This window comes from Saccostrea cucullata, unplaced genomic scaffold (genome assembly GCF_032062105.1).
Source record: "Saccostrea cucullata isolate Sc308-1 unplaced genomic scaffold, CSIRO_AGI_Scuc_v1 ctg317, whole genome shotgun sequence".
Taxonomy (NCBI): domain Eukaryota; kingdom Metazoa; phylum Mollusca; class Bivalvia; order Ostreida; family Ostreidae; genus Saccostrea; species Saccostrea cuccullata.
The window spans coordinates 359,724-386,497 of NW_026933753.1; the positions used below are offsets into that span (position 1 = coordinate 359,724).

At 33.0% G+C, this 26,774-nt stretch overlaps 2 protein-coding genes across 2 annotated transcripts; both read left to right on the forward strand.

Moving 5' to 3' along the window:
- Positions 1–9,248: 9,248 nt before the first annotated feature.
- On the forward strand, positions 9,249–13,328 carry LOC134239270 (integrator complex subunit 15-like). The gene is made up of 7 exons (XM_062721444.1): positions 9,249–9,332; positions 9,861–10,073; positions 10,975–11,184; positions 11,953–12,127; positions 12,245–12,682; positions 12,862–12,907; positions 13,164–13,328. Exons 2-7 carry the CDS (start codon positions 9,864–9,866, stop codon positions 13,216–13,218), a joined length of 1,134 nt encoding a protein of 377 aa, XP_062577428.1. The 5' UTR covers positions 9,249–9,332; positions 9,861–9,863; the 3' UTR covers positions 13,219–13,328.
- Positions 13,329–18,860: 5,532 nt separating this feature from the next.
- Positions 18,861–25,143, forward strand: LOC134239256 (sulfotransferase 1B1-like). The gene is given in 6 exon segments (XM_062721424.1): positions 18,861–18,915; positions 21,019–21,216; positions 21,704–22,021; positions 22,269–22,372; positions 23,293–23,476; positions 24,800–25,143. Coding segments are annotated over 5 exon segments (900 nt in total). The 5' UTR covers positions 18,861–18,915; positions 21,019–21,035; the 3' UTR covers positions 24,913–25,143.
- Positions 25,144–26,774: the final 1,631 nt, after the last annotated feature.

Sequence of the window (26,774 nt, forward strand, 5' to 3'; positions counted from 1 at the left end):
TCATCAGTTGTCACGAACATTTTTGCAAATGTATCATATTTAACGAAATTGTTACCTTGTCAAAATCTTAATTATATAGTCCATGCCTACCATTTTCTTCTCTTTCAGAGTATGGTAGGATTTTTATGTACAGGTTACGTATATTTTACATCTAGATGCCTCATAAAATCGCACTTTCGCAAAGGCAACATTTCTGTTCCTTCGAATATAAAAAAGGATATTTTTTCAATAATTGTGCTTTTTGGAGTTGCAGGTTTTGATTTTATAAGTACACAAAAGTGCGGTTAAAGTTTCATAATCATGTAATAAAGTAATGATCAGAGATAGCACCTCGTCATTTTCAGCTTGCTACCGTACATGACAGTGTATTTTGTCGTTACGTTGTAATTCATCCTTTTTGTACATATTTTGAAGCATGGCATCGCACTCAAAGCAAGCTCTTGAGTAGCAAATAAGTATAAAATTTTAGAGTTTGTTGCAGAATATTAAGTTTTTAAAAAACATTAAATTCAAATACATTTTATGTCGACCGTCTTGCGAAGCTGCACCATTATATACCTTTGGACCATATACCTATGTAGAGAATCCTTATGTAAACGTTAATTGTGGTTTGGACCCCAGGTTTTGAAAAGTGGGAGTGGTTAAAGTTTCATAATCATTGAAAAGTGGGAGGGTAGATAGCAACTCGTCATTGTCAGTTCGCTACCGTACATGACAGCTAGTGTATTCCGTCTGTTACGCTTTTGTAATTCATCCTTTTTGTCCGCAACTCCTCTCATACCACTGAATGGAATTTGATGAAACTTTCACAGAATCTTTATTACATATTGCCATTGTGCTCCTCCTATTTTACTTTTTGATCCGACACATATTTTTGATTTTCCAGAGCAAAAAATCATGCACACTGCCATTATATTCATATGGGATAATATATCATTTAGTGAGCTCATTGCTCACAGTACGTTTTATTATTTTTAAGTCAATTGGAACATAGCTGGCATTAAGGGATATTTTTATCAGTGTATATTTCGTTATTTTTCATACTTTGTTTTATATTTGGGCCCATTGAATTTCCTTACATGACCATATCAGCGAATTCGAACCATCATTATATCAATTGTTGTCTGGCGTTATTCAAACTTGTTGCTAAAGACAAACGCGACGTAGTTTGAACTTGACTGGCTTCCTCCCTGGAGTTGAAGAGTTCTACTAAGTGAAAGGCCCGTGTGCAATACTTTTAATGTATATATATGGTATTGCACACCTCTACTAAAACAAATTTGGATGAAAAGAAAATATGATTTAATGTTTAGTAATTTTTGTATATTTTTCTTTGAATGATGAAAAAATTCTTCATTTGATATCTATTCAAAACCCTTAGTAACGCATTCTGATGTTTTGGTCAAGATAATGTAGGGGTAATATAATTTGAAAATTATGAATATGTTGAAAATTTATCAGTAGGGTAAGGTAAGTTGCATATGTCCTACGCCATTATGTACACGTGTACACGTGGGAATGTCTACACGTTTATCGGTTTACCCGACTATTAACTGCTAGTGATCTCCATGTTTCATATTGATTTAAATACACGTAATGTATATCTGAATAAATAGCAGTATAGTTCTGCTAGATTCGTTCACAGTATTTCAGCCGGAGTTGAAACTACATGCATTCTACAAATCGTTGAAGCATATTTTGTGTAAAAACATGAACCAGCCCGGCATTTCTGGAAATCATTCCGATTCTTTTCAGGATAATGGTACCATCTTAACTTTGACCGTACAGATACTGCCTGATTATAGGATCATTCCTTTTGGAATGATTATGATGGTTGAGAATGCCGTTTCAATCGGTTTGCTGTATGTCAGTAAACGCATATGCTTCCAAATTCGAATCATGTCTCTCAATTTAGCCTTATCTGATCTTTTTGACGGGATTTTTCCTTTGCATACCATACAACTGGGTTAACGAGCGGTATCATTGTGCTATTAAGAAGTATCCAAGTATTCTCTGTTACACCGTTTCACTGTTCGTCATCACCATGATGAATGTCGACCGTTGCTGTGTCTTCGTTTTGGCAATGCGATATTACTCTTTTATAACGAAAAAAATGATCATAAAAATGTCCGTTGCATTATGGGTAATAGCAATATTCATAACTTATGGCATATTGTTCAATTGGGATGAAAAATATGGCCTCTCTTGCTTAATAGTAAGCAACATTCATTCTACATAGCTTAGCTATGTTGAAGAGAAATGCGGTGACATATACTTGCAGATGTCTACTTTCAATTCTTCTGGTTTTTAATCTCATTATGTTTCTATATCTGGTGTACCAGTTTCAAAGGTTGGTGCATTCCCACAGAAAACTTTCAGTCCATTCTACAATAGTTGGGCGGACAGAAGGACGGATCTTCAGAAAAATATCCACCATCATTGGTGTGTTCTTGATGACAACTTTCCCTTTATTGATCTTAATAACTTTTCAGTTCGATTTCGACTTAGAAAGTTTCAAACAAACATTCAATATAGTTTCAATTATTGTGTTTTCTAACAGCGTTTGTAATCCTGTTTTCTACGTTTGGAGATTCAGCGAGCCACGTTTTCATTTAAAGAGAATGTTGTGTTTCTGTAGACGGAAACAAAGGCGGGAAATGAAACAAAAGTATAATCGTAAAAATGCATCTTACTTCATGGAACTCAAGAAAAATCGAAATGAATTTTCCTATGATTCGAGCATTTCATTGAAAGTACATTCTTTATCCACAGAGCATGCCCAGTAAAACCACAAATTAACGATGATATTTAATGACATTTGGACCAGTTGACTATATAGACATACATGTAAAGGTTTGTATTACTATGTGTTTATCATTTCTAAACCTTGACATTGGGTAACAAAAACAAAGGCATGTGGACGCTAAATAAAGAACAAAGTTGAAATTGTCTTATATGAAATCATTGAAACATTAAGGGAATTCCAGTTTCCTTTTTTGAGTACCCGTAGAAAGAGGTGCATAGGGATCCGGGTCAGCGGGGTTATTTCGATCTGATGTGCATGGAATGTTTTAATGTCTAATCCGACTTGCATTATAAATTTTGTGTCGGAATAGACATGGTGTCGGATTGCGCAGTTTAAAAACATGAAAAACAGTGAAATGGGAAAGAAATTTAACGTCGGAATTCATAGTTTGACGGATTTCATAGGTGTGGGATTAGACAATACACAATTATAGACAATTATACCATCTCTCCCAACACAAAATAATCAAAGAAATGCCCTCTTCATAAAATATATGATAAAATATAACAGAATGGATATTTTGAATTTATGTACAGATGAAGTTATTTATGTGATTTAGAGGAATGATCTGTATTATAACCGAGACAGTGCAGCATTTCTGTAAATGTCATGTACGTAAAGGATTTTTAAAGGACGTTAAACAAAGAACAGACTTGAAATGGCCTTACATGGAGTCATTGAATCCTTGCATCCCTTTTGTTGAGGACCCCGTGAAAAAGAATCATCGGGTAAAGGATCAAAGAGATCCGCAGGGCTTACCTCGATGTAATGTGAATGGAATGTTTATTACATCGAAAATTATATTATAAACCCCTCTCCAACACAAGCACAAAACGCCCCCAAACAAATGCTCCCTCCATAAACTAATAATAAAAAAATTATAGAATGGATATTTTGAATTCATGTGCATCTGACGTCATATATGTAATGTTGTATCTTTAATCTTGATTTTAGAGCATTTCTATAAGTGTTTGGTACCTAAAGGATTTTTCATACCATTTTTAAAAATTACCATATATTTTTTTCTACTGAAAGTTATATATATGATGAACTTCCTTATAGCTCTTTGTACAATAATATTTTAACCTATAAGCTAATTAATGGATGATTTTTTTCGACCAAAAGAATGCAGAAATATGGAGTTAACGAACCTTATTCAAGCTCCAAAGTCTATATTGAAATTCTAAAGTCTGTTTAAATACAAATAGGGAGCACACCGAAATAAACCATCAGATGTGGGCTCAGGTGTCATGTAGGAGAGAAATCAGGTGTCATGGAGGAGTGGGATCTGGTGTCATGTAGGAGTGGGATCAGGTGTCATGTAGGAGAGGAATCAGGTGTCATAGAGGAGTGGGATCAGGTGTCATGGAGGAGTGGGATCAGGTGGCATGGAGGAGTAGGATCAGGTGTCATGTAGGAGTGGGATCAGGTGTCATGTAGGAGAGGAATCAGGTGTCATGGAGGAGTGGGATCTGGTGTCATGGAGGAGTGGAATCAGGTGTCATGGAGGAGTGGAATCAGTGTCATAGAGGAGTAGGATCAGGTGTTATGTAGGAGTGGAATTAGGTATCATGTAGGAGTGTGATCAATTGTCATGGAGGAGTGAGATTAGGTGTCATGAAGGAGTGAGATCAGGTGTCATGGAGGAGTAGGATCAGGTATCATGGAGGAGTGGGATCAGGTGTCATGGAGGAGTGAGATCAGGTGTCATGGAGGAGTGAGATCAGGTGTCATGGAGGAGTGAGATCAGGTGTCATGTAGGAGTAGGCTCAGATGTCATGTATGAGTGGAATCAGGTATCATGGAGGAGTGAGATCAGGTGTCATGGAGGAGTGAGATCAGGTGTCATGTAGGAATGGGATCAGGTGTCATGTAGGAGTGGAATCAGGTTTCATGTAGGAGTGGGATCAGGTGTCATGTAGGAGTGAGATCAGGTGTCATGTAGGAGTGAGATCAGGTGTCATGTAGGAGTGGGATCAGGTGTCATGTAGGAGTAGAATAAAGTGTCTTGGAGGAGTGGGATCAGGTGGCATGAAGGAGTGAAATAAGGTGTCATGGAGGAGTGAGATCAGGTGTCATGTAGGAGTGAGATCAGGTGTCATGGAGGAGTAGGATCAGGTGTCATGTAGGTGAGATCAGGTGTCATGTAGGAATGAGATCAGGTGTCATGTAGAAGTGGGATCAGGTGTCATAGAGGAGTGGGATCAGGTGTCATGTAGGTGATATTCAGGTGTCATGGAGGAGTGAGATTAGGTGTCTTGTAGGACAGAGATCAGGTGTCATGTAGGAGTGAGATTAGGAGTTATGTAGGAGTGGGATCAGGTGTCATCGAGAGATCAGGTGTCATGTAGGAGTAGGATCAGGTATCATGGAGGGTTCTCCTATGAACTTCAAATTTTTGACCATTTCCTCTCAAGCTATATGTGCAGGTTTCCTGTTGACTTTTGTTCAGTTTATATGATGGAATTTTTTGTGAACATGTACTTTACTCGCTTAGGGGTCATTTTTTTATTCTAATGTCAAATCGAGTAATTTTGACACAAGATTTACCTACCGTCATTCATATGCGAATTGAGTGAGAAAATTTTATGTTTTCATAGTAACAATTCTGTTTTCTTTTTATAGATGTAGTTGTTGTTTATATGAAATGAAAATGTTAATAAATCTTTCTATCGAGCGCGCTTAAATTGTATTGGTGTCATTCAATTGGACAGTGAAACCTCTCAGCAACATGTAAGCCTGTGTTGTGCAAAGAATTTGCATAATGATGCTGTTTAATAAAGATGTAAAGTATGTTATAAATCTGTATTATATTCATAGATGTTTTAAAAATTATAATTAAAATATAAAAAAAAAAGTAATGCACACTTTTATATAAACTAAACAATTTATATAAACAATTTAAGAGTCATTCTCTGTAAGTATCAAAGAATTCAGAAATATGTTGGAAATGGCACATTGCAGATTTGGCTGAAATTTTGCATGCAATGTAGAAACACCATGTATGGAGCATTTTGGGGGTCATTATTTTAGCTTGAGTTCCGGTTGCCATGGCAGCCAAAACCACCATTTTGAGGCCAAAAATACAGAGCAACCTACTGAAAGTATACCATCTTCATCATAAATTTCTATTTTCTACATATTCTTTACAGATTTAATTGTTGCCTACTCTGATAGACTATTTGTTGGAGTAACTACCACAACTGATGATATTATTCATTAGTACATGTAGGTTATGAAACAGTTGTCTTTCAGTGAAAAGTGTGAATTTTTAAAATTTTAACAAATGTGAAAAAATGCCAATTTTTGGCATTTTCTAAGCAAAGTAGCAAGAAAACGCGGGCAATCCATAACAAACAACTACCATCACTGTAAAGTTCATTCCTTACTTAACAAAATATAAAATTTCTAGAGAGGTCTTATTTCTTAAAATAAAATAAAATTAAAACGAAAATGGTTGCTATGGAGAAATTGGATTTATTTGTAGAATTCAACATTTATCTCCTTTTTGTACATTATGCTCTTAAGAAATCAAAAGTAAAACAAATCACATAAATAAACCTCGTCAATTTAATATATTATGATAAAAAATGTAAGTTCATTAATTAATTAAAAATAATGTGTTACTATAGAAACCAAAGAGGCAGGGAAAATCACTATAATTATTGACATCATCATTAGTGGCCTCAGTGCATGATTTATTTTCTTCAGTTTAATAGAATCAACAAGTACCTATATAAAACCATGACCGATCTTTTTGAAGCAACTTGCTTTATTAATTGATATATATACAAATGTTTTAAGATGCACATGCACTTCTTAGTTTAAGTAAGACAAGCACATAGTCAAGAGTGCACCCCCTCCTCCATTCAACTTGTTTTTGCTGTTGTTGAAATGATCTTTTGCTGTTCCTTTGTAGTACGGAATTATCATACCACCGCTACGAAGGAGAGGGGGGGGGGTTATAGTGATTTACCTTTGTGTGCCTGTCCGTCCGTCTGTCTATCTGTCTGTGTGTCTCTATGTAACGAATTTTTGGTCGCAGTTTTCTCAGGAACTATTCATTGATGATGCTTGAAATTTTAGCAGTCTTTGCTAAAGCATGCCATATGGTGGGTAAATTTGACTGTAAATTTGATGTCAACTTCCTGTTTATTTGTGTGTCTGTCCGTACCATACATAACAAATTTTAGTTGCAGTTTTCCCAGAACTACTCATGGCAGATGCTTGAAATTTTAGCACACTCTTTGCTGACGCATGCCATTTGGTAGGATCCATTTTTGTTCAAATCCGATGTTGACTTCCTCTTTATCCGTATGTCTGTCTGTAAGTGAACTTGTGTATATCAACATGATAGTCTATATTCACATCAGAGCGGGGATATTTTATTACTAGTGAGCATTGACTCACAGACTTGTTGTTTATTAAATGGTTGGTTGCAGGCCTTTTGATTAAGAAAACCTTTTTGTTGCAATAGCATATGTATAGTGTAAAACCCTGTCATGCAGATGTATTTTTAAAAATTCTTTTTGAAAAGATGAATTTTGACATCTCTTCCATATTATACTTTCAACCTGAAAGAATATAGTATGTCTCTCAAATTTTGCCAAAACAATATGCTAGGGGAATACGTTATTTTTCATGTGGCTCATTCTTCCATCATTTTACATTTTAGCTCAAGTACTAAGAAACTGTTGAAGAGATAATTGTCAATCATACACATTAAAACTGACAATAGAAATTCAATTTGCAATGTTTTGTGATTTTGATTTTCCTTATTTAGGCCCAGAAGTTAAACTAAGTATAAGGGGAAGTGCAATTAGGTGGAAAGCATATAATGCAGACCACCGCCACTCTTATCTGGTCCAAAACCCTATCCGTAGGGGCTATGCCCCTGGGAGTGAACACCCTATAAGCTTTTGAAATTTAGTTAGCAGACAACCTCATTTTGAGTAAAAGTGAGTGTAATATTACCTTAAGGTAGGATTCTTCTCATATTTCTTGTGTTTAAAAATTAATGAAATTTTCACAGAATCAAGAAGACAATATCAGTAAATGATAGTATCAGTGAGATCAAATTTGAGGCATATTAGAGGCAAGGTCAGGTCAAGGTCATTATCTTTTTTCCTTGACATTAAGAATAAAAAAATACTGTTGCCAATCATGTGATGCCTACTTCTATTTCAAAAGTTTAGAGATTGTTCTTTTTGCATGAAAAGATATTACTATATCGGGTCTATAGCATGATTACCAAATTTACATAAATGATTTAACTAAACTGGATATTGACTAATTTTCTCTGTTTTTCTTAATTTTTTAGCATATATTAGTTATTTTTATATGCTTCCTATATTTAAACTTTTTCTTATTTTCACATAAAATAAAGAAGTCTTATAAATGCACAAAATGATGCAAAAACAAAAAGTTTTGATCGTTTACTAAGAGAGAAAAAATACTTTTTATGGATTTTTGGCTCAAATCTGCATTTTGATAGGAAGCGTTTTAAAGTTAACATAGTTCTAGTTTGTTTGAAAATCATATTTATTTGATATATTTTGAAAGTTTAAGTCCCTTATTATTAATTTAATTTACATTTGAAAATTTCTCCGAGTCTTCGATTGTGTAAAAATTATAACTAAATTCATTGTTCTATTATAATATTGAGAGGCAGAAAAGAAGATATTTTCATACGTCACCATTCCGCCAAAAATATAGTCCCTGCTAGTTTTCAAACGCACTTTACCATTTCTGTTTAAAGTTGTACAATTGTGATGAGGAAAGAAAAATATGGTCTTTTAAATCTCTTACACCTAAATATATAATACATATAAGCAAATATTCTTTGAATGTTTCGTCTAGTCAGAAACCAGAAAAGAATCCTACATTAAGTATAGATACATACACTTATACGTATATATGTATAAGCCAACTTTTTTCAATGCAAACTTACTGTAGTACCATTTTTTTAACCTACAATATTACATTTTACATATATCACATAGTAAGATTTATTCCTTGCAAGAACTGAGATAAATTTTCTGAAAAATAGAGAAAAGAGATCGAGACAGAAAAAAGACAAAAAATGTATTTTAATTTGTTTAGGAGGTTACACTCTTTATCAAGCAAGTTCATTTTGCAAGAAATAAAAACAAGTTCATATTTCGTATATTCTATAACAAACGCCGATAATTATTCTACAAAGTTGGTGCACAAAAGTGGTTACTCAAATTCTACAGAAAAATCTTTTTTTTTTTTGTTTTGTTTTTGTTTGTTTTTTTTTTTTTACATCCATAAAAAATTAAGAATCGTTGTGGTGATTAACTGACAAACGTTATATAGGCTTACTTCAAGTAAATTAACTAAAACATTTGAAGTCCATCTGTTATATTTAAGACAACAGAAATCCGGAAGAATATTTTCTTACCCAGACTCTACTTTTACAGTGCTTTAAGCATTTCCAGTATATTAAATTCATGAATTTATTTTGATGAGTTCATAAAGAAAATTCATTCCATGCATGTAAAAGGTAATATTCTGGCAAGTAACACAGGCACCGGAATTTTTATCAATCAGTCGCTCAATATGCCAAATATCTAAAAATTCTACCTCTCTCTATAGTAGTTAGAATAATCTGTGTCTCGGGACAAGCCCTCACCACACCGGGTCCGTAGGACATTTATCATTTTAACGATAGAACGATCTATCTATTTCTATAATAAATATACCTTGTGTATATACATATATATAGAGGGGGTAGAATTTTTCGATATTTGGCATATTGAGCGATTGATTGATAAAAATACAGGTGCCTGTACAAGTACTGTATATTCTTAATAAATAACGGAAATGCATCTTGAAGTCTTAGATCATGTTATAACTAGTACTTTGTTCTTTTGATACAATGATTTAATTTGGAGCAAAGTTAACTAAAAATAATTTATCCGATGACAATTGTAGTCATTTTGAACCTAAAGAATTTTTTTTCAAACATTGAATCTGCCAGGACTTTTTCAGTTGATAAAGTACATATCGATTCTTTACCTTTCCTCCCCAGATAATGTCAAAAATCCTAAAGAAACTAAGTTATCTGGACTTCCCGGAGAACTCTCGACAAGCCCTGCAGTACGTAGCTTCATGTTATTCAGACGGCTCAACACACCATCATGGACTCTCTATACCTGGTCTGGAGTCAGCCTCGGAAAACTGGGCTTATGAAGTCTGTCACGAATACATCTACTTTAATTCATCTTCTCGGCGAGGAACACAGGTAAAACTGACTGTTCATTCAATTTTACTGTTTTACTTTGCATTTGCTCATGCACGTGCATTCTTTGAGTATGACTTTGACCAAAGGCATTTTGTTTTTAAAGAAGATATGGAAAATATTTTGGATATCCCTTACGACCACTGTAAAAATATTTCAATGGTATGCCTTATAAATTTAAGCAGTGCAGCTGTGAAGTTGTGCACATAAAAAACAGTATAAATCTGTGCTTCTTGCAAAAATGAAAATAGCCCACAACATGCACAAATTAAGAGGACCTTGTATAAAATAAAACACTCATATACTTTTGCTCAATTATAAAAATAAAGGAAATATTTTGTAATTTGCAATAATGGATATTTAGCATGTTTAGTTGAATTTTGGTTTTTTCGAACACCAATATCTTGAGCCACATGGAGATCTCAATTAAAATCCTTACAACTAATTCTTGAAGTACATGTATTTTACCTGGATATCTTGAATCCTTTGATATCTCAAAGTTTTTCCTTAGTCCCACGGATTTCGAGATGATGAGGTTTCACTAAAGTTTATTTTTATAATTCACTTGATGTGTTTCCTTATGAGCACATATAAGGCCATCTTTAAAAAAATGTTTGGTTGCCCACTCCCAACCCACTAACTAAACAAGGCCCAACTCAAAACTTTTTTAGGCCATCTTTAAAAAATTGTTTGATTGCCCTCTCCCAACGGACTGACTAAAAAAGACCTGACTCAAAACTTTTTTTAACATTCCAGGACCTATTATCCCGTCAACATACTTGTTGAAATTTTCTGGAAAACAAATTTCCCACCTACCTACCGACCCAGTAATTTTACCCTGAGTCTGGAGAGGGCAAGCAGACATTATTTAAAGATAACCTAACATTATTTTTTTTTGGGACAGAAATTGAACGCAGTGCAGGAGCTTCAGCTTCTAGAAATGTTGAGCAGTTGTCTAAGTGAGGCCAATGAGGGATCGAGATACAGTATATTTAATGCCATTTTTGGAGGTTCCCCTGAGGCGTACAAAATTATTCTACTGACCAAACTGGTGTCCATGGCCTTATCAGTCAGTGTGAGTTCTGTGTTGGATTGCGCTGCTTTGTGGATGCAGGTAATACATGTACAAGTGTTGAAACATCATCAGACACAACATTTTCATTAAGACAACTTGAAATTATTGGAACTACTTCATTGATTTGTTATTGAGGTATGCAATTTTTCAACGTTGTGTAAAATTTCTGAGACACTACAGGAAATGGAAAACCACTGGAACCAATGGAAAGTAAAATATCCCTATTCAGAAAGTTTTATTCTATCTAGTGCTGTCAGCCTGGGCTTTGCAGCATGAGTAAACAAAGTGTTTATATTGATGACACTCAAATCAAGAACTGACAAAATTTAATATATTTGTGTCTAATATTTAATTTTACTAAATGTATTGAAAAATGAGTTAGATTTAAGGCTTATATCCTAATATTTTCATCATTATGAATCATTAAACTATTAAGTTATTTTTTGTATAATGTTAAAAAAATAATTTTCTTAACAAAAAGGGAAAAAAAGGGTTAATTTTCTATAAGAAGTTTCTTTCACTGGACCTGGATGCATTAAGCCCTGATACTTGTAGCCATAAACTGATTACAGTAAACCAACTTTTATGTGAGAAATATCTGCGAGTTTCGCAACCTATTCTAACTCACAAATATTTGTCGCTACAAACCATTTATTTTGGCTTGTATTTGTAGTTGATATTGCGTAAATAAATTTTCACAGAGTGATTTCAAACTGAAGATTCGGGAATACAAGATGACATGAATAATAGTTGGTTTACAGTATGTTATTCAGATTTTGTTTAACAATGTAAAATTCTGACTTTTAGGAGCATGGATGCCACAGTAAGGCTGCCTGTGACCTTTCCCACAGCCTGGTGGAGGACTACTGCATTCTGTTCCCTGAGGTCAGCAAGACGTTCCAAAACCTCCCTAAAATCTCCCCCCTCTTCACCTGTAACTTCATCACAGCTGTGGCCACCATCTACCCGTTTGACGGGAACGGTAAGATAATGTCACTACAGGTCTGAGTTTTTCTCAGTTAATGTTTTCTGTTGTATTGCAGCAAAATATTTAAATTATGAGTGTAATTAATTAATAATTAAACTTTAATTGTTGTAGCTTTCCAGAAGCCTCCCCCCTTGTCGCTACTCCGGTACATCACTGAGTGGGTCTCCTCTGATCCCTGCCTGTGTTCAGAGTCCGTCCGTTTGTCACGTATACAGGCGAACTTCTCCTGCCCCTTTATGGGCCTCGTTCAGTGGTGCATTCTGGGACACTTATACACACAATGTCAGGTGACCAATGAATCAGAAAAGACTGAAGTTCTGGGACTGCTCTCTAAGCTCCATTTTGGAATTCTTCAGAGTCTGTTAGCTTATAAAAGCCTGGAACTGAACCAGGCTCTCTTCTATATGCCCCATATTGTGTCCCTGTCCCAGGCTTTAATGCAGCTCAATAAAGGATGCAGGAATGAAGAAACTCTGCATCTGTTGATTGAAAAGATTGGACAAGTTATTCAGGTTGCCATGGTGACAGGAAGTCTGAAAGAAGAAAAAGGTACTTAACTGATTATTGTTGATAAGAGATAGAATAACTTTCTTCAAACTTCTTATGCATTGTTATAAAGGTTTTTTTAGCATTGTCAGAAAAACCTCTTTATAAAAGGATTTTTCCTGCATAATTTATATCAACTACATGTATATGCAAACATATTTGACATTTGTTTTGTTTTCCAGGCTTTTTTGGTCTTAAACAAATTTGCAGCATATTACCACAGAATAGGTAAGCTAACAAAATAAACTTACATGTGTGTTATTTCACAGGGTCTGTTCATATTCGTATCTGGTACATCTAGGTCTTTAGTTTGTTTTTGAAAATACATGGACAATTAACATTTCAAAGAAGGTTTAAAGAAGTTTTAATTTTACTTTTTCATTTCAGCACTTCATAAATATCATTCGTAAAGCCAATATATGACAGAGCTCATGGAGGCTATACCATTTAAAAACAAAAATTGATATGTCTCACCTATTTTCAGATTACTGGAAATAATTCAAAGGCATCATCTTCCCCAGAGCATGGAGACATCTTAGTGAGGACAGACGTCGTATCTTTGTGGGGAAAGACAACATGTCATGTCAGGAACAGTCAGCATGGAAGTGAGGAAAGACAACATAACATAGTGAGGAAAGACAACTTAACATAGTGAGGACAGACAAATTAACCTAGTGACGACTGACAAATAACATAGTTAGGACAGACAACATAACATTGTGATGAATATAGCAAGAAATATTGGTGCATAAAAAATGAAGTCTTACAATTGTCAACTGTTGAGCAGGGAAAATTGTTTAATAGTACGAAAAAGGAATGTACATCTTGTTACTTTAATTTAGTGATCTGTTACAGAACTATAAATTGTATATACAAACATATATGTTCTGAGGATGTGTTTTGTCTTAACTGTTGAATGCTAAGCAATTCGTATTAAAAGTCTTTTCTTCAGTTATGTTGTAAAGTTATTCAAATATGTGAATGAGGAAAAACATTACTGATACATGCATTACATTACTGAGAATAAAACTTCAAATCATCATTGCTAATTTTACCTTTGTTGAATATTATACACTTTTCATGTACCAATAGTTTAGTTGAAGTAAAATGAAAAATGAATTCTAGACTACAACAATTGTTATAAGTTGATACATGTACACAAGGTCAAATTAATGTATTAGGTTTCGTCAAACCCTTCTCCAATCAGTTTGAATGAATCGCAAAGCATGACATTCTACTACATGTGTACATTTTTGTTGTTTTTAGTCACAATATTTTGTCACCAGAAAACCTATACACTTCTTTATTAGTTATAAGGCTGAAATTGAAAGATTATATCCCAAAGACACTGTTCCATGCTCACATTTGATATTGAAGTTGTTTTAGATTATTTATAGTTGCTTCAAATACCGAAAAAATTATTCATCAATTAACACTGGTTTTTTTCCTTCATTTGTCAACTTTACATAACCCATGTCCAGTGAATTTGAAATAAAAAATAGCACGGAGTCTGCCATATAGAAGCATGTTATTCTCTGATAAGTTTATGTTACAGTGATTTTAATAACCTAATTTAATGTCAGCGTGTTGTAGATTCTATGGTTAATTGTAATAATGACCTTGTTTTAAATATAACCTACTTTGGGTCTATTTTTGCTGACTTCTTTCATCGTAAATCAGCCCTTTCTTGACTACTCAATGTGTTACCGGTCTTGTAGAGTAGGCTTTCTCCCCTAAAATCTTTCCCCCCGGAAAACTGGCTCTAGAGTAGAATTTCCCTCCGGAAAACTGGCTATAGAGTAAGATTTCCCCCCCCCCCCAGGAAAACTGGCTCTAGAGTAGGATTTCCCCTACGGAAATCCCACACCAGAGTCAATTTTCCGAGGGGAAATCCTACTCTGTATAGTAGTTATAGAGTGTGATTTCCCCCAGAGTCAAATTTCCCCAATGAAATATAATTTAAGGAGAGATGATACAAACAAACCTTGAAAATTACTATTTAAGTCCTATTTAAATAAGTAAAATGAAAGTTAAACTTTTCATTAAAAGTTTCACAAAAGTGGGATTTGAGGAGATTTGATATTGTTTAGATTTATATGGATGGTTACAGAAAGGTGGAAATTTGAACATCATAGTAAGTTTACAATTTTTTAATATTTTAGAAAGTTTCTTATTGTAATCATTTACAACCAAAATATGTCCAAAAATATATACCAATCTAGACATCCATTTTTGTTTTGTTTCATTATATTTTGAGAATATTTACATTTCATTTGAAAGCTAAATATTTTGGTTGAGATTCTATGATTTGCCTTACAAGTTACAACATAAGTAAAAAAAAAACCCACTCATTTACCTTTTAAAAATCAGTTTGTTGTTTTTTTTTTTACAAAAAATATTGCGGCTGTGGTTTACATTGACTCTATAACGAGGGGGGAAATCCTACTCTGAGAAAGAAAGAGGGAGAAATTTAACTCTGGTGTGAGATTTCCCCTCGGGGGAACATCCTACTCTAGAGTACGATTTCCGGGGGAGAGCTGGATATGGGGGAAATCCTACTCTACAACACCGGTAACTTATAGGGTTCACGGCGGGTGTGACGGTCAACAGGGGAAGCTCACTCCTCCTAGGCATCTGATCCATCCTCTGACTTTCAGAAGGTCCATGTTTTAAACCCTTTTCACGGATATATAATGTTTGTACGCTAGATGTTTTGAGATCGATGACTGTTCCTTATCCCCATCTTTTACATCAGTGATAGCATCTATTCTAATAGGCGATATCACATCTTCACTTGAAAAGGTTATATTACCTTTTTGAATAAGCGATATTACCAAATAAAAAGTTGAATGGGTGAAATCATCTACATGTATTCGAATAGGTGATATCATTATTAAATGCATGACGTCACCTATATTGTACTTGAATATAGAGATATAGCCTACATTCGTTTAATATACAGCTCAACGCACTTTTTAAGCTCACATGGTTTTCCGCACAAATTAACGTCACACTGTTGTACTAAAAATTACCATTTTCGAACTGCAGTACAATGACATGACCCTACGTTATATTACATATATAATGTCAAGCATAAATATCTTTTAAAATTATTATTTTAAGTTTCCAAAGTGGATGTTTTAAAGGGGAATTTATAAATAAATGGTACGATGTTTCGACTATACGATTCTACCATTATACAATTATAGCCTTTCGATGAGGTCAATCCCTCGATATATAGACCTTAGAGAAAGCATATCGACCGAGCACGAAGTACGAGGTTGATATGCTTTCTCTAAGGTCTATATATCGAGGGATTGTACCGAATCAAAAGGCTACAATTGTTTTATTATTTTTTATCAGTTAATAAGAAATGTCTTAAAATTCTTCTTTCTAATACTCAGTACCTTCTCATACAAGGCATTGCTATGTCATTTGCATTATGACGTCACAGTAATGAAAACCAGCTGCAGTATCTGTTTTTAGAAACATCCAGTTTATAAAGACTATTGTGGCGTCAGCACTATTGTTGCTTCACGGAAGAACGTTTGCAATTTTAGAAACAGCAGGTTTATAAATTTTTAAGATAGAAACATCCAGTCTGTAACACTTTTTATACTTGTTCATGTGGTCCAGTTTGAGCCAATCAGATAGCTGGAACAATAAAGAAAAATAATAAAGGTTTTTACAAATTGTATAAAACGAGCTTTCCTTGACACCATGTAGTTGAAAATTTTTAATTTTCTTCTTAAAGATGAGTATTTTAAAAAATTCTTTGCTCATTCACCATATTCCACTTGGATTTGTCGAAATGTAGCGCCAAAAAGGGATTACATTGCAGAAGAAAACCACACTAAAGGGTAGGATAATGAAGTATTGTTTATGTTTTTGGAATAGTGAATTCCTTCTATGAAAAGGAAAATTCTCCAACATTTGCGGTTTGAAACGTTAAAATTTTGCAGTGGGATGAATCTCTCATGATTCTAGATTTTAGAAGTACATAAAATATATGTTACAGTAGCTAAACTGTGCCCATGTCTACGTTTCTGCCAAGAGGTATTGCTTTCAAAAGAACGGATAAAAAGGCAGCTGCAATTGGCAAGAAACCACAAAAATTCAAATGAGAATAGTTATGTTTCAGCCATGAATATATCAAAGTTCTACTACCAATTGATATGTGTGAATTTTTACTAGAATTAGTACTTTTAAAATGTATTTTGTTGTCTCGATACACAATATTACATCATAACAATGTGACCTTAATTTGTGCGAAAAACCATGTGAGCTTAAAAAGTGCGTTGAGCTGTATTTTTCTTAAAAAAGAAATTCACAAAACCATATTTGAAAATAATACACATGAACAAGCCACAAGTTTTTTCCCGACGTATTTTATCACAGACTAAGATAAAAAAAATAAGTTGTTTATCCTAATTGTATTTTAAGTTGTTTATCCTAATTGTATTTCCTTTTTACTGATAGAGTAATATAGGGAATGTAATTTCAAAGACTACATTTGTTTTATAATAATATTTATGAAAAAATAACTTTTTTCCTTATATATTCAAACATAAAGAAGATTCTTATTCAAGGCATTGTTACATACAAGCAATTATAAATACAGAACATCAATATTATAAAAAGGAATTGAATTATTTGATTTTCCAGAAACACAAAGTTATTTTAGCTAGTCAGCACTTTTGTTATGAAAAAAAGGGAAAACTAGGGAAAATTATTATACCTCTACTGATTTTTTCCTATATAAAAGTAAGGCAGTAAAATGTGAATAATTCCCTAGAAATCTCAGTGAATGGACTCATTCCCCGTGCGTTAGTTCAATGAGCTAATCCCTCCTTCGGAAGCTAATTTGCCGGTTATCCGTAATCCTCTAGATTTTACTTTTGTGTCGGTCTAATATGTTAATGGACTAATTCCCCGTGCGTTAGTCTTTAAGCTAATTCCCCGCCATTCGTAATCCTCTATTTGTATCGGTATAATAAAACAGTTAAAAAGTATATCATTGAGGGAGTTAGCAAGATTCCAGTTCCCCTCGACCAGGACTATTTCCTCGGCGCGCTGCGCCTCGGGAAACAGTCCTGGTCTTGGGGAACTGGAATCTTGCTAACTCCCTCAATGATATACTTTAATGTATTTTATTTCCTTTTTTTTGAACCTCAAGTCCATATGATTTTCAGAATCTATAAATAGTAACACAAGTTTATATGCTGTTATATACTTGATCATGTGATCAAGCTTGAGCCAATCAGAGAGCTTAGAATAATAGAGAAAATTAATATTAGGTGATATCTATGGTACCCCTATTTCACAAAAATAAGTGAAACATTAGTTTTATCAGTTGATAAACTAGGTTTATCGACTGTAAACTATAGTTTACGAACCGTGAACTTTTAGATAACGATTCGTTAACTATAGTTTCATCTGTAAAATATATTTAACGGTTGTAAACTATATTTTACGAATGCTATTCTAAGTTTATTTGTCTGTAAATTATACTTTACATTCGTGAACTATATTTAGGAGTTGTCAATCATAGTCTTACAAATCTTGAAACTATATCAAATAAACTATATTTTGCCATCTCAAATAATTGTTTTCAGTGTCAATTATAGTTTACGCTTGTAAAACATAGATTATCGCGTAAACTATAGTCTACAGATGTGAAAAATAGATTATCATCATTAACTGTAGTTTACGGACCGTAAACTATAGTTTACAGTCGATAAACCTAATGCATTGTAGTTTATCAATTGTGAAACTATGATAAGCTCATTTTTGTGACTTTGGCGTGCCGTACATGTCACTTTATGGCAGTAAATACCAAAACAGCCCCTCGTATATATATATAGTTACTTGACAATATAAAAATTATAACGCTCAGATGATGTATGTGCAACAGTCAACATTCTTCTGGTGTCGGTTAATCAAGCAATTGCAGGTTTATAAAAAAAATCGAAATCAAAAAATTATTAGTCCACAAAATCTAATTTACGAACACGAAGAATTACAGACAGAAAACACCTTTAATTCAAAGGGTGTGCCTTGTTTTACTTGATTGAAAAAAAAACAACTTATCTTTAAACTAAACATTACGAGTATGTCATCTTTCGCATGTTACGACGTCCTATTTATTTTTTTCTTATCTAGAAAGCTACCGTGCTTTTTTTTTTGCACGGATGATATATATACCGGTGTGCATCCCGCCGCTGTACGTAGTTTATGTATGTATATATTTTCATAAGATGAACATTTCTTGAATATATATTGACCAATTGTGATACTGAAACTTACTCTACATGTAAAAATGTAAAGATTACATTGTATATTTGTTTAGTTTAAAAGCAAAGTGTCCATATCATTTTTTTGTAACACAAATACGCATTAAGTTCTAGATTTTGCCCTTCCGACTGAGTTTATATATATATATAGGTAACTATGAAATCAAGAATTTTCAATAGTCAGCATAAGAATAATTAGATATAGATTACGAATTTAATCCTCAAGTTTGTATCCGCTTTATGAAATGACGAGGTAAATTGTCATTCGTGAATATATAATTTTTTTTCGTAATTATTTAGTCTGTCTGGAGCGTACATGTACGAGGGGCGTTCAATAAATAATGTCATTAGCTCGATGACATACAACATAGTAGTCATATGACATAAAGCTTGACTTTCTCTCATTATTGAATCTTTAATGAATTTATAACAGTTTATGTGACCACTTTTCATCACATAGTTTTATCGTGAGAAGCTGGGAAACAAGGGCTAATCGAGACACTGCATTATAAATGAATGGTAAAGAATCAGTAAACTAGAGTGAAAATAAAAGCTACATTAAAGCTGCTGTAAAACTTGTTAAAAATCCCAAAGAAATATTCACTGAAACATGTGACATTTACAGCAACCGATGCCTGTTTTATAGACAAATTAGCAGGTGTATTTCAAAGATAAAAAATTATATAATGGGCATCAAAAATGGGTACCCTCCTTGCCAACAAAAATTATAACAACTTGTGTACTGTTTGCCAAATTTCAACAAATAATATTTGATGTTGTATGATTTACTTTAAGACACATAGCAAATTTGATAGACATCATATCGGGAGTAGTTTACACTGTTTTTAAGAAACGTTTGACAGTAATTAAGCTTGGTACTCTAAGGTCACCCTGTATATTGAAAAATAAGTGAAAACGACAGCGTGTACAAAAGTCTTAACAATTATTCTAAAATATCAGCAATTGTAGTAATTCACGTTTGTTTTATATACAAACAGATATTGGAACATGAATCTATTGCTTAAAACCATTAAAACAAAATTTACCATAAGATGTATATAGGTCTCTCAAGAGCAAAGGTATGCAAGAGCACAAAAACATATTTATATGCAATTTTCTTAAATACTAGTGGTATTATTGTTCAAATTCGTATTCGGGGAGACAGTTTAATATCTGGAGGTGTCTAGAAAGCAGTTTTTTTTGCAAAGAAATCGAAAGGTTTATCAGAGAAAGGACCCAGAATCAGGAATCCACTACATTGAATTTCTTCATGACAGCGTTTAAACCCGCATGCCCTAAAGAGTAAAGGGGTTTACGGGATAAACAGAAAGTTAATGTTTTTTCACATTAACAATATTTGCCAGATCTTTGACCTTTTGACTTGTTTCTATTTCCAAACTTGAATAAAACACCTTTCATAAGGAAAAAACAAGTCCAGGAAATCATTGGATCTGCCATTTTCAGTATACTAAGGGTCATACCCAAAAATTAGATATAAAAACAATCTGAAATTGGATAAAAAATGTTTGGACATGTGTTTGAATAAAATAGATTAATAAGTAAAATTAAGACTAAATCATTGAATATATCGTTTTTTTGAGCCCCAATGACATTATTTATTGAACACCCCTCGTATAATAAAGATCCTTGATGCATAACGTTAATATTTGGTAAACATGTACAAAATGTACAAAGGATGTATTGATTCTTTCCTATTGTAAATATGTTTAGATTTTTAAAATTTGCATTTGAAATTTAAAATTTTGACATTTACATTGTGTACAATTAAAAGTAGAGAAAAAATTATAAACATTTCGAGATAACAATCGCCACCTTCTTTGACAACATGCTCCGTTGTTAGTGATTCTAAAAAGTTCCTATCTTTACATACTGAATTGGATGGCGCCTCGACTTATACCGAAGCTATCCTTTAAATTCTGTTCCCAACTTGTTTCGTTTGGAAGCTTATATTTCCGGATTGTTTCTTTTCAGATTATCGAGGGTCAACTGAATGTTTCAATATTCTAATCACGGTTTATATTTCAGAGTTTTTTCTCCAAGCAATGAAGCCCCTGTTGAACGAGAAAGGCGAACCGTACTCAGAGGTTCTGGAGTATGATGGGTATTACTTCCCAAACCAGTTAGGACAACAAAGGAATGTCAATGTCCCAGACTTCTTGGCCGGTCTTAATGAACTCACTTTTAAAGGTGACGAAGTGTGCATCGTTTCCTATCCAAAGTCAGGTAAGTAATATCTTCCATTTATTTTCTTTTTATATATAGAAGTTCGGCATAAGCTCAGAGTGAACACTTATATTTGAAAAAAAATAATGTTTCAGAGGACACGATGCAAGTGAACAACATTCATTCCAGTATAGCATATCAAAGGCTTTTTGCTCATTGCTGTCACATATACAGTGATGAGATCCCCTCATTGAAACTTTTTGAAATTGAATTCAATTAAAGTTTTAAAGTATAAATAAGGCCAAAATAAAATTATATGGAACATTGATTTGCCTCCTCCTGTGACCAAAAGTGAAGATTTATTTTTATTTAATTAATTTTTTTGCCCATCATCATTGCACCATACAAAACACCGAAATATAAACCTTTTAAAAAAATTAAACCTTTTTTCAAAAAATGTATTTATTAATTTTTAGTGTGTTAAAGCAATTCCAAACAAACAATTTTTTAATGATGGCCTAACTTAATGTCTTTTTCTTTCTAATAGGAACACACTGGACTTATGAGATCTGTAATATGCTTAAGAGTGGGCGCTCAGAGTTCCTAGATACCATGATAATAATCTTTGATTACAGTTCAAGGGAAGCACTGGAACTCATGCAGAGCAACACTGGTGTCTATACGTCACATTTCTATCCAAGACACCTACCAAAACAGTTTATACAGACAAGTTGCAAAATTATCCACGTATACCGGAATCCAAAAGATGTTGCTGTGTCATATTATAACTTTATTAAAAGTCTAAAGCTAAATACTCAGGACATGGGATTCTCTGAATTTCTAAGACATTTTATCAATGGAAACAGTAACAGTATTTCTGAAATTCAATTAAAACAAAATTTGTACATCAAGATGTTCTCAAATATTTTCATGTAGTCCTGTTCACAGTTCTGTTTAAAGATCTGTTATTGTTGCTTTTATTAAATACAGGTATATCAAATAATATTTAATATGCACCTTAAATTGTTTATGTTGAGACATGGTAATGTAAGTTCTAAATATATCCATGTGTTTTAAAGAAGCGGTAATGTTTTATTGGATGTTTATTGCAGTTCCTTGCGGAGGCTGGGTGAATTGGATAGAAGAATGGACGACATTTAGAAAAGAAAATCCCGACTATCCGCTTCTAGAGATATCATATGAAGATATGAAAGCAGTAAAAATAATTTATTGCAAAGTCTCTCATAATTTAATAACTTTATACCTGTACACATTGTACAACCGTTATTTATGTTTGTCTGGCAGTTTCCATGAAATCTTTGCAGTATCGAAAGACTTTAAAGAAATAAAAAATGTTTCTTTATTCAAATGAAAAAAACAACAACAACAAATATTATACATTTCCAGTAAATTTCCCAAATGATTCTTTACCCCAAAAAATGCAGTTCATTTTCTCATGAACTACATTACGGGTGTATCACGAATAAGCATGAATATCTCCATTGTTACGTCATAATACCGCTCTTGAAGTCAAAAAATATAGTACACACTGTTTTGCTTTAAAAATGACAGTTGAATGGCGTAAATTTATGGGAAGTCATCAGAAAAATAATGTAAATATAAGAAATGAATTTAATTTTTTGAAGATTCATGAGGTATATGAACTACGACTCTTCACGCCGGCATATTTATCATGAAGTGCTAACGCGCTTCATGAAATATGCCGGCGTGAAGCGTCGTAGTTCATAACCTCATGAATCTTCAAAAATTAAATTCATTTCTTAAATAAACGACAAAGAGCATATATTACAACATTTATAATAGACTATGAATAAAAATATTATGAAAACAACCTGTATGTTCATTAAAAGAACTCATTTCTCACAAAAGATATTCCTAACTTGAAAATATCGTTGATATATATAAAAAGTGTCAGTGCAAGATTCACAATTTTAGAAGTTCATAATCAAGAAATGCATATCCATAAATGTAAAAGCATAAGAATGTGATCAAAAGCAATGACTAGATGCCACCGTGAAAAGGTAACATTATCACTGCAAAGCGAAAAAAAAAAATCCTAGGCAGGTTTGTACCTGTGTAACCAATACTGAACTATATTTCTAATATAAATTACAGAATCTGAAGGAAAGTGTGGGGAGAATTTCGGATTTTCTTGGTCTTGATTCCTCACCTGATTTAATTGAGGGCATAGCAAGATAATGCGATTTCAATGTCATGTCGGCATATAAAAATGCGCATGTTCCAGACAGGGTGAAAGATATATCAGTCTTGGAAAATAAGCATATTTTCTACAGAAAAGGTAAGGTATATTTCTTTAAATGTGTTTTCCTTTTAGAAAAGTTATAATTTTTTTTTAATTTTTGACATAAGAGGAATAAGAAACACTCCTGGGGCCCATTTTACAGAAGGATTAAGAAGAAAACCTTCTCTAATTTCCCTTGATTGTAAATTTTGTCAAAATTATTAAGAATTGCTCGCATTAAAATATTTCTCATTTTTTTTCTTTTCTTTACTCTTAAATTAAGGTAGGTTTCTTCTCAGATTTCTTGTATTTAAAAATTAATGAAATTTTCACAGAATCAAGAGGACAATATCAGTAAGTGATGGTATCAGTGAGATTAAATTTGACCGTTTAATATTAGAGGCAAGGTCAGTTCAAGGTCATTACCTTTTTCCTGGACATTAAGAATAAAAAATTACTGTTTCCAATCATGCGATCCCTACTTGTAATTCAAAAGATTGAATGTTTTTCTTTTTGCATAAAAAGATACTACCATATAGGGCCTATAAGATGATATTACCAAACTGACATGGATAATTTAAATAAAATGGATATTTGTTAATTCGAATTTCCTCTACTTTTCTTAAATTTTTAGGATTTATTAGTTATTTTCATATGCTTCCTATAGTTAACTTTTTCTAATTTTCACATATAGTAAAGTTGTCACATTAAGGTTTATGATGATACAAAAACTAAAAGTTTTGATCGTTTACTTACTAGGGAGGAATAACACTTTTAACGGATTTTTGGCTCAAATCTGTACTTAGATTTGAAGCATTTAAAAGCCAACATAGTTCTAGTATGTGTGAAAAATCTTATTCATTTGATATATTTTGAAACATTAGACCCTTATTATTAATTTAACTTACATTTGAAAATTTCGTCTGGTGTTTGATTGCGTAAAAATTATAGCTGAATTCAATGTTCTATAACAATTTTGAGAGACAGAAAAGAAGATATTTTCATACGCCACCATTCCGCCAAAAATATAGTCCCTGCTAGTTTTCAAACGCAGTTTACCATTTCTATTTAAAGTTGTATAATTGTGATGAGGAAAGAAAAATATGGTCTTTTAAATCTCTTGCATCTAAATATATAAGACATATCAACAAATATACTTTGAATATTCCATCTAGTCAGAAACCAGAGAAGAATTCTACCTTAATACTATTTTAAAATTTTTCCGGAAAAGAAAGAAAGTCCAAAATTACAGTTTGGATTAAGGCATGAATTCTTTTGTAAGACGGGAGCCCAATGCAATCAGAATTTCGAGAATAACGGATTTCATAAATGCATTGATTCTCGATTGGTGGATATACCGAATGCTTTTTCTTTGATTAGGGATGGTAGGGGACTGGAAGAACCATTTCACAGTAGCTGAAAACGAGGCTTTTGATAAGTCGATGGAAGCCATACTTCCTAAACTAGGATTGAAAATGCCCAACAAACTGTGAATAAACGTACACTGAAAGCAAATATTATACGCTCTGAGTATTTGTCAGAGAATAATTTAAATGGTGCCATTTGTATAGTAAAAAGGGAAAACAGTACAAAATTTTTATATACTAGTATTGTATATGTCTTTTTCTGAAATACATGTACCAAAGTTAGCATTAAATGCTTGAAGTATGAAGAATGTATGTTGTAGATTATGCAACAAACCCTTGAACGTTTATTTGTATTAAATATTTATTCTCCAAAGATGATCTTTTGAAATGATTTATCGTATGAGAAATTTAAAGCATTATCAATCAGAATGTTCATCCATTGCGCCTTCATTAATAAATAAATTTTATGAAGATATCAAATGCAACAAAAGTAGATATGGAATATTTATATTACTGTATAAAAACTGAAATAATTACTTGATTTCTTTTATGAAAAGGATGAAGATTACAAACAGTGATCGCTCTCGAAATCTATAAACAATATAATTCTGTCAAGAAGAAAAAAGTGAAGATTATGAACAGTGATCGATCTCAATAATATAAAAACAATTCAAATCTGTAAAGAGGGAAAAATCCACGAATCTCTAGAAACTCCAGAGGTGGGATCAGATGCCAAGGAGGAGTAAGCATCCCCTGATATCCGTTCACACCCGCTGGAGGCCTGCATGTATGTAATGACCGAGTAGATGGAACAATCTGCAGTAAAATTTTGTACAAAAAGACAGGCCTAACAATGCGAATGAAACACGTCAACCAAAGAACGACCAAGTGATAGATTATATTTGCTGCTGAGGTCGTTATAATGGTCACGGAATTTTCTATGTATTTTTATTTTGCCGGATAGTTGGATGGGGAATCTGAAAGCAACTTGCATGTAATTAAAGCTGATTGAGCAGTGGACTTTTGCGAAGACAAAAGCTTTTACAGTTGACGGCTTACTTGGACATTTTAACCTGCGTCATGTACGGAGGTACGGAATTGAAAATATTATCCTCTTATTTTTTTTTTTAAAAATGTAATAAATGAAATAAAGGAAGAAGACAGATTTCGGTAGGAAAATTCGGCAGGAGTTACTGTATAGCAGGTTAAAATCGCGGTCGGAAAAGATCGCGATTTGTTCAATTTTCAGAAAGTCGCCGTCGGTTGAAATCGCGGAAAGGAAAAATCGTACATTTTTTAAAAGTACTTAATTGCAAGCATTTTCCTTTAGCTATATATGGTGTAGACTGATATTTCCCGTCTCTAACTTACGAAAGTCTGTACTTGTAAATCGCGCATATTACACAAGAAAGTCAAGTCTTTATGATTATATTGTGTCGATTTTGAGCCCGATTGAATAATTACGAATTACGGACTGATCCCGAATTGAAGTCAAAACAATGTTACGCATTCAGAATTTTTTCATTTCCGAGTCCAAATCAGAAAAAAATTGTATCGTAGTCAAAATGTTTTTTTTCCTTTTTTTTTTTTTTTTTTTTTACACTTTTAATTGTATAACTGAAATTAATTTAATTGCTTTTACCCTGATTACTACGTAAGTGTCTCGATTAAAGGTAAGGACTGAGTGATACGCACGGGTGAAATTATTGAATAATTACATTGCACGTCTAATAAATGGCAAAATTATTTGTCAGCTATAGAAATTAATTTAAAAATTAATAAATTTTAAAAACATCAACAACTAGTCTACGTGTTTGTAATTGATCCATACCCCCCGCGTAATTATAAAGACGGTCTACATCTCAATTTGAATTAGACTTAAAGAATCTATAATCACAGATAAAGATTAAAATTAAAATTTATCCTTATAAATTTTTTAAAGAATTATTCACTGTATCTTGAATTCGCGGAATTTCTTTTTTCCGCGA